We start from the raw sequence: 13,254 nt of genomic DNA on the forward strand, positions 1-13,254 counted from the left end.
AGAGTAGCAGAGGATTAACCCCACTGACTCGAACTTCTGTCTCTGCCGTGGGACGGTGTTTGCTGATGGTGTCGTCAGGCCAAGATTTTAATTTGGTCAGTACTTTGGTACAGCAGCGTTCCCATCAGTCACGTACTAATCAGCAAATGTTAGCATGCTCAATGAGGATGATGAATTCATCATTTTGACAGTGAGCATGTTGGTGTGTTTTCTTTTGATCTGTAATATCAATACTTAATAAATATTTATTAAGCTGATGCCTTGCAAATATCCAAATAACCGTGTGCTTTACCTCCTGCTCTTGAGGACTGTTAAATAAAGGTTACACTGACTCTGTGTGTCACGCTTTGGTTAAAACTGTTATGATAGGAAAGTGCAGACCGGCTCATGTTCAGCTTTAGTTGATGTCTTTTCAGCACATCACAAAGATGTTGTGGCGATAAAGTGACGACACGTCTGCCTTCACTTTGTGTTGGCAGCTACACTTAAATTTGGACGGTTTTACATTTTTAAACACAGGAATTTACAGTAAATATTGTTAACCCTCAAACACTAACTGGTTAAAGTTCAGTAAAAATGTGACTGAATTAATGAATAATTGTTTAAGTAATCATGATAATTAATGACCAAAATCCTCATTAAGGGTTATTTTTAAGGCCACAATCGTGCAGCCCTGACTGTTGTGTTGACTTTGTTGTAGTTGCAGTGGCCTGTGTTACGTTACCTTTAACCACAGTGGACCAGCTGCTCCCCTCAGGTGGGTCTCCTGTCGATTTCCAGTTACGATAGGAGCGCTGGAATTTGGCCAGAGGTGGATTTTCTGTCTGTCTTCAGAGCTTGTGGTAACCACTGCTCTGCAGTATGAACTCCACTGAAGATCACAGCCAGCTTTGTGTGTCTGAGTCTGTTTGTGTGAATGTAGTTTGCCTGCGAATTCTGTTAGATTTAAGTAAACGGCACCTTTGATATAAACTGAGTTTAAGCAGCTTTTACTCCTAAATGCCAGTCAGGTGTTGGAGAGTCAAAACAGGCCGAGATCTTCTTGACAAGTAGCAGAGTGCAGTCAGTGTTATTTACTGCACACACACGTGCACACACACACACACACCTCTGAGATTATTATTTTCTACTCATGTGAAAATCCTCCTCTTAAACCTGATGTGGTCCACATGTGGATTATTAACACACATACATACACATTGCACGATCATAAATGATTGAGGTGCACACAGCAGAGCTTCAAAATCTTTATTCTGATTCAAACTGCCCCACTGAGCTCAGGTTTAACCGCTGTGAGCCTGCAGACAGCTCAGGTAACGCGTCAGTGCAGGTCAGTGAGGGTCAGTGAAGAGGCACCAGCTCCCCACCTCCTTCAGGTTCTGGTAAGAGCAACCGTCCACCTCAGAGAGTCGCTCCAGAGCACGAGAAGGGTTAACGTCACCAATTTTAGACAAACACACTCGAACTGGAGTTTGTCAGAATCATACTGAATGACATCGAGTACTGCCGCAACACTGATCTGAGCAGCCAGCTCGTTAGGAAACACGAGACGGGACTGAAGCTCGTTAGCAGTGACTGAACTTTCAAAATAAGAGTGATTGTCTCGGCCATCTCCAAAAGGAGATTTTTAATCTCACAGAGACTAAATAAAGAATATAATGGTCCATTCTGGTAGTGAACACATGCACTGAAATGTTTTTTCTGTTCTTGGATTATTTCCATCAGTGTGGCTAAAAATGTTTATTTTATTTTGGCTGGAGAAGAAAGGCTGCAGGAGCCTGTGCAGTGCAGACCGCATCGTCACTGCTTTGGTGCAAGTGAAAACATGTCGCCTGTGCGAAGTTAGGAAATACAACTATTAAAAATGAATACTGCATTGCAGTTTGATTTGTGGTTTTTCTAGCAGGGATGGGATTGTTGCCCTATACGTTGGTCAGTTGAGCGATTAGTTCACACCAAAAAAAACAAACATCTGTTGTCTTGATTAACGTGAAATTTACTTCTTACTCAGGATGCAGGATTTGTCCAAGGCATTAAATGGTAAATGGGCTGGTTCTTATCGCGCTCTTCTACTTTACATGAGCACTCAGAGCACCTTCTATCAAACACACACACACACACACACACACACTCTGATGAACGCATCGGGAGCAACTTGAAGGTCAGTGTCTCCCCCAAGTATACTTTGACATGCAGAGTGGAGCAGCCAGGGATCGAACCACCAACCCTCCAATTAGTAGATGACCTGCTCTACCTCCTGAGCCATTATGTCACTGTTCTACATGATGCTGCTGATAAAATCACAAAGCACTTGACTACAAATTGTCACATGTAATATTGTTTCAGCTTCTAGCATAAAGCTTACTTTGACATTTTTTCTTCTTCAGATCTATTTCTCTCTCCTTCTAACAGAGACATGAGGAAAAAGTGTGTGTGTGTGTGTGTGTGTGTGTGTGTGTGTGTGTGTGTGTGTGTGTGTGTGTGTGTGTGTGTGTGTGTGTGTGTGTTTTGAATCTGGAGGGAAGCAGGAAACAGGAGTACGTTGTTACCTACTTAGGAACTTTGTGGTTAGATCACTGTTTCCTTTAAGTTGACCCCCCCCCCAGTGTAGCTGCTCTGTAGGCTACATTAAGTAGGTGTGCATCATGCCTTTGCATACACATGCTTGTGTACGCCTTCTGACACCATTGTCTGTTTAGATTCTTTTTTTACTTTTTGACTCCTCCCCGATGTCATCACACACCTCTCGAAAGACCATAAGCATGATTGATTTTCAGTCACGTCTCTCAGCCACATTGACCCTTGTACCAGACAAAAATATTGTTAGTACACACAGTCGATTGTATGCAAAGCCGCTGCAGAAGTACCCGATCACGATGTAATCGATTGCCATCGTGTTAGAATCTCTCAGGACTGAATGAGAGAGAATTCAATGAAAAGCCTCAATCAAAAGTTAACATAAAGCCGTTCAGAACACAAGCGTGTGAAATCGGCCCGGCCGAGTCTGAAAGGACCGTGATTGCTTTGTTGGAACATGTTGGTGACATCTTGTGACTGAAGTTCAAATCTCAGGAGTACATCTGTGCTATTTGTAAAGGGATGGACCAAAATGTCAAGACCAACATCTGCATTCTGCATCTTGTATGAAGAGTCAGGTTGGTACTTAAAGGGAGATTATTACATGGGAGCCATTTTTAAATGGTTTCTCTTGAGTGGCAGGATGATAGATGATAGTATTAGCCAACACTGGCCTTTAGCAGTAACAGCAGATATTGCTAAAAACAGGAGCGTAGCATTCTTGCTCCAATAATCTGCAATAAAAATCGTGTTTCTCGAATGTTTATACCCATTTACTGGTGCCAGAGCCACGATTCTGCATCACTGACTCCACAGCAGCTGCTCAGGCTTTATGTTCAGACTCTGTTTTGTCTGCACGAGTTTAAAGAGACGATCTAAACTGGGGATTAACTTGCCAGGTTGGCGCTGCGTGGATCTCGGAAGCTCAGTGAAGCGTTTAAGGAATTGAGTATTTAGAGTGGATTAGTCTGAGCCCTGATGATGAAGAAGATGAAGCCCACCACACATCATCTGGGGAACAAGCCAGAAAGCCACAGACCATCAGGCAGAAACAGCTGAGTTAATCTTTAATGCTGGGTACACATTTGTACAGCAGTACCCACCAGTTAAAAGGCAATTCTGTTTCTGTTCAGAATAAACTCTCAATTTCAGTTGGATGTTTAAGTTTGTTTCCCTCCTCCTTCAGTTAAGGTGTTTCCAAAGTGAACACCCTTTATGCTGAAGTACTCAAACATTAATTCTCCAAACAATTACATGGCTGCAGTTCCCGATATGTGATTATACAAAGTGCTGGCTTCGGTTCAGCCTGCCCTGCCTGACTCATGTCTCCATAAAAGGAAGTGGAGGGCCTGTGTGTTTTAGTTTCCTCTTGATGACATCACCATGTGCACGGCCCAATGCAGATTGTTATCACAAACTCCTTCCTGTTTATTCCACAAGGCTGAGTTTCCTCCGAAGCTCAGGGAATAAGGTGGGAGGTGGAGAGAGGGCTGGGTGGGGTGGTTGAGTGCAGATATTACAATTTATTAGGTCAGGTACAAGGGGGGGGGTGCACATCCCAGCTATATATGTGCAAGTTCCTGAAGATCCTGAGATGTAGCTGTGTGACCAAACCCTCAGTGCAGCTGTCCCAGAATACCACCACTGCATTAAATCGCTAATTATTTGCTGATGATGCAGATGATAACACCATCATCAGTGAACTGTCACTCGTTATGGCTTGCTTGAAACAGCTCGAGGAACACGACATAAGCAGAAGAAGATGGATGGATGGATGTTTCATCATATGCAAATACCTGTGGCAAAAACATTCTTAGCCTCTTACGAAAAACAGCAGCACTTCCTGCATTGCATTCATGCCTTCCTTTAAACTCAGCATTGGGTAAACGCGTGCTTATGTTTAGATCCTCCTGTAAGGTTATTCCCTGTCTGCAGTGTGTGGTAAGGAAATGCAGCTTTCTCCAGATCTATCAAAATCCAGCACGGCGTTTTTCAGTCCTGGAAGTTGCCACATGACCCAAAGGATCCTCTGTCAACATACTGATGCCAGACACTTGAGGACACCCCCAGAGGTCCTGTGTCAGTGCCCTGATGGGTCAGGGCTGTTTTGGGGGAGACCCAGACAGTGTTTCACAGGTGATTTTAATGTTGCTCCTGATCAGTGTAAATCAGTAATTGATAACCAGTAACATTTTTCTTTTCTTTCTTTTTGTTGCCTCTCCTGACCCTCCACATCTCTGACCGCTCAGCATTGCAGTCACATCAGATTCACTTCTTGCATGTTTCTCTAATATTTGTCCATAACTGTATGCAAATAGCCACCAGCTCTCTACGTGACCAAATATGGTTACAGTACAACCTCTTTTTTTTTTTTTTTTTTTTTTTAACTCAACAGCAGGAAGACTGACCTGCCATCAAAAACTAGTTGGCTTTTCAAGATGGGCGGTGACTCTACTGACCTGAGCTCATTAAATCACATGAGATGATCAACCACACGTTCCCCTGAGTGACAGTCGGATCAGCTGGAGGCAGATGAGCCAGTTTTTATATTTTATAACCTGATTCCAGTGTGATGAACAGAGAAGAGGAGCAAGTATCAGAAAATAAGTGTTGAGCTCCTTGATGCTACAGCTGTTTTTGCGGTCTCTTAAGTAAGCCACATGGTCCTCCCATTCTTGGGTGTCACTGCCCACAGGCGAGTAGTAAACAGCCTTGTTTCAAAGTGTGATTTTAATTAAGAAGCAAATCATCATTTGGAAATAAACATGTCACAGATTCCTCTCTGCAACCAGTGTCCTGTTATTCACTCACACAGCTGCATTGTGTAACTTCCTGTGAGGTGTTGTGTTCTCCCATCATGCTTTAGGAGCACTGGGAGTTTCAACATAGTGTCCCGTTACTCCCACAGAGGAAAAAAACAAGATAGATTATAGCCAGTTGGAAATGCATCAAAATAACTTAAATGGGCATCATGTGGAATATGTCACTGACTGGCTGGCAAACAGAGTGTTTGTAAATCATTTAAAGTATGCAGAACACGTTGAAATATAGCTCTGCTGGTTGCATTGCTTATCTTCAGTGTTCAGACCCAGCCTTGTTTTATTTTTAGACATGTCTGAAGCACATACTATTTGTTTTATTTCTGGCTTGAAGTAGCTTGCCCGGTGGCTGACCAGTTTGCTCTGCAGCTGCTCCGTGTGTTTGTGGTGCAGCCTGGGGTGCGCTTGCATGGCTGCGCTTTCCCTTTTTCCAAATTCTGTAGCTAAACATGTTTCATTAACATGCCAGTGTAGAATGAGTCCTAATTAAAGACTCGTGGTTGTGCACTCAACAATTTCCCTTCCAATTTACATTCATGAGGTGTGCTTAATAATATAATTTAGTCAAGTAGAACCACTTATTATGACCTCAGTTATTTGGATGTTTATAAGAAAAATGTTAATATTTATACACAGTCTTCGAAGCTGGTGAACAGCATAAAAATTATGAATATAGACTGTATGTAGAAGATGGAAGTTGCCACGGAGACATTGAATTTCAGTCACTGACATGTAGGATTTTTGACCAGTGGGAGTGAAATATGAGCCCTGTGAGCTCATATGGTAATGACCTGTCAGTCATAAGTTAGACCCACCCTAAAGCACACCCTGCTTTTACTCTTTGGTCTGTTTTATACTGAGACCAGATTTACAAAATTAGCAATTATGTTGCATTAAATAAGGGTTGAAACTCTTGACCTGACTTCATTAGTAAAACTCATTAGAAAAATGCTAAGGTACCAAATTAAAGGAGCACTATAGTTCTGTTTAATGCAGTCTGACTTATTTTTGAAGCCAGAGGAGTTGCTGTCTGCGGCACATTTGAAGGAACTGTGCTTTAAGGCACTGACTTCACTTTTGAGGCTCACGTCCATCTTTTGCGTCAGACTGTATATTAAAAACATCCAGTTTGACATCGCCTGCTGATTTTTTTTCGACTCCTGTTCAAGTTGATTGCCGCAGGCATCTTATCTCTGAAACCAGACATCACAAGTAAGGGGTGCATGTGAGTGATAAACCAAGGGATGCTACACACCCATACGTTAGTGACGTGTCACTCACAAGGTAGACCCGCCCTAAAATAAACCCCGCTTTTTCCTTCTTTTTGACTCTGATGGAGAACATCATTTAATAAACAAGCATCATAAATAAGACTTTAAACTAGCGATGGAGATCCTCACTCCAAGAAGTTGTTTGCTGATGTCGTAGACCAAAAGGACAGAGGCCCGTTTTCCCACAGACTTCTGTGCTTCTTTTTACAACAAGAGGAGTCGCCCCCTGTTGACCATTAGAAAAAATGCAGGTTTAAGGCTTCACTTTGTTCGCTTTTACAATTAAAAATCAGAGAAACTGACTTTAATATAATTTGTAGTTGATGCGCTGCACCCAAAGTGAATAATATGCTTTCATTGATTGTCATTCCAAATAAAACATTAATATTAGATTTTTTACAATAAATACTAACTACTAATATTGTCATTAATGTCATTAATATTGACGGCTCTGTTGAGCTGCAGTGCACAGCTGCAGGACCTGGAGTATTTGCATGATTGTATGTTTTTTAAGCACATCACATCTTTGGTGCTGCAGCTCTTCACGGTTTGTACTTTCCTGTGTGAGCACGCGTGGAATCATCAGCTGAGTTCATCGGGTTTGGAAACAACGGCTCGATTTGTCCATTTGTGACGTCCGTTGAATTGACTCATGTCTGTGGCTTCATAGTGAGCTGAACTTTCTTGCAGCTACTCCCTTTTAGGCAACATCTGGGAAGTTTATAAGGTTCTGCAAAGAGGAAATAACGGGGTTTTTTTTTTCTCGTCCACATAGTAATCAGCACCCTCACCCATACAGGGAGCAAACCATGTGTGAATCCACCTAATGATCTCATCTCATTTTAAACACAGTCAAACAGAAATCAGTTATTTCTGTGTGCTCTCTTTGTGGAGCCTGTCAGCGCTCGTGGTCATTAAAATAACCGTCCAATTTTGGCTGCTGAAGACGGGAATGCAGGGCGTGGGAATCCAGCTCACTGGAGACAATCAGACCAGGCTGGCATTCAGCTCTAGAGGACTTGGTGCCCTCAGAGGCTGTGAGTAGACTCAGGGGATCGGGTTTGACAGAAGCCAGGCCTGTAAATCTGACCACTGTAGTCACTTTGGTAACTTATTATTGTCATTAAAACAAATAAAACTGCAAGTCAGAACTAGCAGGAAGTTATATAATCTCACTATGTCTAAATTAACCTTCCTTAAACTGGGGGGGGGGGGGGGGGGGGGGGATCGTTGTTCTGTTTTCTTTTGTTTTTCAGTTACAGTTGTGGCTTCTAACGATTATGAAGCCACGAAAAATAAAATGATGAATAAAATTATTACTGTTGTGCATTAATTTTCACCGTAAAGCTCTCATTTCTTCTTGCGTTATAAATTTAGCTCACCAATCGAGCAAAGATGGTGAGAAGAGAACCTTTGGTTACCGAGATCTACGCAGAAGAAGAAAGTTTCTGTAAGGACGGTCGCCTACCGGTGACTTTGTTACCTGATCACACAGACTCACCTGGTGCACCTTTGGCTGCGAGCAGCTGGAGTGTTATTTGGGCCATCGGCTCAGCTTTATGGTCAAAAACAGCCTCTAGTCTGGTTCAGACTCTTTACTGGATGTGTGTGAACTGTCACCTCTTTTAACACCAATTATTGAATAATATGTAAAGTCTGAGGAAATCCCCTGTAAAACGTTCAGTGAATGCAACAGTGTTAAATAACTGAGACTGCAATTATTGACCAAAATAATTATTTTTGATTTTTTCCACAATGAAGTAGTCCCACTTAGACTCCAGTATTTCTTTCTTCTGTCACACGTCCAAGTCATTAAACCTCTTTAGAGCATCCCAGTTTTGCAGGGAACAAGTTCACTTTGTCTCAGGAGGGCAGCCAGCCCACTGAATCGTGCTGAATTAGAACAGCTTGATAGAACCAGAGTCCATGTAGGTCAGTATAAATAGCCTTAAAGGAGGTATGATTGTGTCTTTTGGCCTAGTTATGTGCATCTTTCAGACTAGAGGCTGATGCAGCATACACACTCGTGGAAAGTTGACCCAGTCTCTGTTACAGCCACTTGCATCACGTGGATTACTTAAACTGAAAGCAGGTACCCTGTTTTAGAGAATTAACTGTTTACTTTGACCTGAGCTTTTACACTCTCTCCTGGAGAAGGAGAGCGGGTCAGTTTAGAGTTGTTCCGTTTTTTTTGTGTTTGTGTTCTTATGTAAGCTCTGCACTCTTTGCACATACTGTAAAAGGGAAGGCAGAAATGTGGAAATGATGAAATAATTCACACATTTTAGTTTAGAGGGTTTTGAAGGGCAGTTTGTCTGAAATGGCTTTAAAACAGAGAAAGGATCCTGGAAGTTATTTAGACACATGACTGATAACTTTTGATATAACTTTACCAAAGAAGTTGACTAATTACATGTAACTGTATTGTATAGTGAACTGTAAGTGTTCACATTAAGCATTAAGCAGTGCATGTTTAGGAAACTTCTGTGAGCCAAAACTTCAGCCTTCACACTCGGTTTTAAACAAACTTTCCTGCTCTTGTCTCTGTGTGATGTCATAGAGAGGGGATATCCCAAATATGGTCATCTCAAGCACAATGCTCTCGCTGTGAGAACAGAAGCTTAACCCACCTGCTGTTCAACATTTAGTTTAAGATGGGTAACCAGTCAGACGAAAATGTATTTAACATGAGGGCTGCATCAAAGGGGAGGAGCTAAAACGACTTGTTTCAAACAGACGGGGACCTGAAGGGACACTTTAACCAACGCCGATACCGATTTCATCCCTTCGTCAGACCACCTTTGAACAGTTAGCCAATGTGAGATGAGTGTGATACAGCGAATAAACATCTTCCACTCACTGGTTAAATATAATATTCCCAGCTCGTCTGTAATTTAAGGAACCATTGAAACAAATTGGGCTACACAATAGTTGTTGACTATAAGGCAACCTTTGTGATTTGACAGGAAAGTCTGTTGGAGTGCACGATTGTTCACATGTTTCTGACACTTATTGAAATGAATTGTGTTGCATTGTGTGCAGCGCTATGAACCCACCCATGAAAATATTTCCAGTGACTCGTGCCCACTAATCTGCCATTCTGTTTTGCTCTCGCCTTTGATCTGAATTGAGTCGGTGGATGAACTCTGGAACAACCTCAGTGACTGACGGAGTCAAAGCTCTTCACCCCGGAGCGAGTGAGTTGGAGCGAGTGAGCACCGGTGCCCAGTCCTCCTCAGAGCAAAGTGGCTGCGCTAATGGAAGTTTTTAAGTGCTGTATTTATGCTGCTGGAGGTCAGACATGTTACTCCTCTGTCACCCCTAATGTCATGGAAGAGAAAATGTTTGGGAGAGACCACGTGCACATATTGTCCAGTACAGCTCTCAGCACAGTGTTTTAGAGGGCTTCAAAGCTTTGGGCAGAAATGGGAAGAATCCAGAGGACAATGAGCAATCACTGAGTTGGAGGAAATGGCACTTAGTCAGGCAGTGAGTACGCCACAGAGACAACAGTGGTGTACTCACAGTCAGTTTGGGATTATGCGACATCATTTTTCAGAGTTTTTTAGTCAAATATTTACAGATGAGGTGTTTTGTTATCATTATTTCACACTGCTTAGTTATTGTTTACTCAGGAGTGATGAATGGGCTGGTTCTTATAGCGCTTTTCTTCTTCACTCAAGCACTCAAAGCACTTTATCCAGCATGTCTCGTTCATCCATTCACACACACATTGATAAATGTTTTCTATCTAACATTCACACACAATCACACTGATGAACGCATCAGGAGCAACTCGGGCTTCAGTATCTCACCCAAGGATACTTTTGCACACAGACTGAAGCAGCCAGGGATCGAACCACCAACCTTCCAATTAGTAGATGACCTGCTCTGAGCCACAGCCACCCCACACTTTCAGGACAGCATTTTCTTTTTCATGGAGCTCATCCACGTGTGGGAGGTGCACAGTACACCAGCTCAGTTCACTGCAGGGCAAAAAAGCACCTCTACTGATGCAGCAACCAGCCTGCTGCTCTGATATTTTAAGCCTCCGTTGCCCGTTTCCTCATCTCCCAGACCTCTTAAGAGCAGATCCGTGCAGATGGTCACTGCCTGAGTCCATCTGCAGACTTATATGCTTATACGTTCTATCATGCAACCATAACTTTAAAAGGGACTAACTGCTAAAAAAAAAAAAAAAGCATTGCTGCAGTGATGTTAGTAGGCTTAAAGTAAGTCTCATGAATCTTCACAGCACCACAGTTAGGTGTGATTTACACTTGAGACTATTTTAAAACTGCTGCAGCTTTCCAAGACGCTGCTGGTCAAATCAGCTTTAAAGCCAGATGTTTGCTTGTGGGATGACAGCTGTCAAAAACATCTTACTGGTGAACCAGAGGCCAGTGAGAGCCAAGATGTATTTAAAAAAAAAAAAACAGACGCTAGTTTCAGTTTCAGTAATGTAACTGCAGCTCTGCTGTAGAGGAAGCATGAGAGCTGTCGCTTTGTGTCTGTTCTTCATGCTCTTCAGCACATCACCACAGCTCTGGAAGGCTGCAGTTAGCTTGGAGGTTAATAAATGTCTAAATGATGTCCAAAGTTTGCAGCTCAAACATTCACACTGATCAGTTTTCTTTTGCCCTCAAGTGTGCACTTCAAACTTGTTTAAATAATGCAACAAACAGAATTTGACTGAACACCGACTCATAAAACAGTCGGGACACGAGTGAAAGTTTTACCAGCTGTGTCATGTGAAGGCACCAAAGACAAGTGAACTTTAGCCTGGATCATTTCACAATGATGCAGTAATATAAACGTGTTCTGTGTCATATTCTGGATAATAAAGCAGGATAATATGCATGTAAAACTGGCGCGTGATGCTTGTGGCATAAACATTAGCTGAATAAAAGTGACTGAATACCTCCACCAAGGCTGAAGATTTCCACCACAAGCTTGTGTTTATATGCAGCAAACATGCAGATATGTTTGTAATATGTGCTCGAGAACATCTATACGATGGCTCCCTATTTTGTTTGAAACAAGTAACAAGTAAACATGTAAGAGTCCTTCCAAAAGGTCCTGGATCCTGGTTAAAGTTTATGTAGTTAGAGTAGAGTAGTTCATAATGTTCTGAGTAATCCTGCTTAGAAACAGACAAGAAGTAATTCTGAAGATATCCAAACTACTTTTTCCACTTAATATGAGTGTATTTTTGGTGTAGCATGGACTGAGTGATGCAGATTTATAAGTGGGGGTGACCATGAGTAGAGGCATGAAGAGAGAGAGGGGGGGGGGGGGGGGTTGCTTTACACACTTTAGTCCAACAAAGTACAAGGATACAGTATAAGCTCCTACTGTCAGCATGGAAGATTACACAGTGTGTGTATTAGTGGCACCTTTGGGGGAGCGCAAACCTTTGCCCTGATGGAAGCATCTGGAAAACAACATGTAAAGGATGCTGTGGGTCTCAAACAGTGATCTGTGCCTTTGATAAGACCCTCATCAGACGCTTGTTTGTTAAACGTTCAAAATTACAACACAGCTTAACTTTTTTTCTCCCACGTTAACACTGAGATGAATGTGTTTCTGTTATCTGAGGAGTAAAACTTCAGCGTGGTTGATAACGTAGATTTGGACGTGCTTGTTTCTTCCTCCTGTCGGGTTTCCCCTGATGAGGCTTTTATTAAATGCAGACACAGTTACGGGAGTCCTGAGCTGAACTTTCTTTATAGCGTGTATGTGTGCGATCGTGCTTTCTTCTGATGCCGACTCTCCACTTGGTGTTTTCCTGTTACTCAGTCATGGTGACTGACACTGGGGAAATGCAGTAGTGCAGCAGTATGAGCTGTTACACCCCGCCTAGAGGCTGCAGCTGTGGTAGTGTCTACCACAAAGTGAGAGGAAGGAAATGCTTACACACACGCATTCTGTAACACACACACACACATACACTCGGCGAGAGATCCTTTTAAGGGAAAGGCCCTGTGCTCGCCTGAGTGCTGAGTGGAGCAGGGGCAAGTCCTTCAAATGCACAGGGCCTAAGAGCCTCGCTGGATTGTCTGCTTCTAAATAAAGTCCATGAGATCTGAGTTTAAATGACTCTTGATGTTATGTGTTTGTTCACTGCTGGATTAACTGGTTTTTAAAGGCTGATAATGTCCCACCTGTGATATGAATCTTCAGCTCCATGACTGTTGTTTCTGTTTCTCAACAGTGTGTCAAAGTTCCCATCTCCCATAATAACTCTGTCAAGGAACTGGACCTCTGTTCACATGTGTGTTCAGCATTTATAAATGTGTGTGAGTTGAACTAAGTCTGCTGCTGTCTCACTTCTCCTTTTTCTATTTTCTCTCTCTGTTTCTATTTTATCCCCCCCCCCCCCCCCTCCAAGGCTGAGGCCAGGCTGGCAGCAAAGAGGGCAGCCAGGGCAGAAGCCCGAGAGATCCGCATGAAGGAGCTGGAGCGGCAACAGAAAGAGGTATACAAGCCAAAATACCCCCTTAACACACGATGCACCGTGCTGGGGATGTGGTATGTGTCAAAATTGAATGTTAGGACATGTAAGCACAACGTTACACCTGTAAGAG

At 42.7% G+C, this 13,254-nt stretch overlaps 1 protein-coding gene across 7 annotated transcripts in view; it reads left to right on the forward strand.

The window, feature by feature from the left end:
• The window catches only part of lrrfip1a (leucine rich repeat (in FLII) interacting protein 1a), a 45,396-nt gene that overhangs the window by 3,705 nt on the left and 28,437 nt on the right, over positions 1-13,254 (forward strand). For all 7 annotated transcript variants that reach the window (XM_030757532.1, XM_030757525.1, XM_030757528.1 and 4 more), the window contains exon 2: positions 13,059-13,145. In XM_030757532.1, coding sequence (XP_030613392.1) covers positions 13,059-13,145 — 87 coding nt within the window. The remainder of the gene's footprint in view (positions 1-13,058; positions 13,146-13,254) is intronic.

Source organism: Archocentrus centrarchus, chromosome 21, assembly GCF_007364275.1.
Source record: "Archocentrus centrarchus isolate MPI-CPG fArcCen1 chromosome 21, fArcCen1, whole genome shotgun sequence".
NCBI lineage: Eukaryota > Metazoa > Chordata > Actinopteri > Cichliformes > Cichlidae > Archocentrus > Archocentrus centrarchus.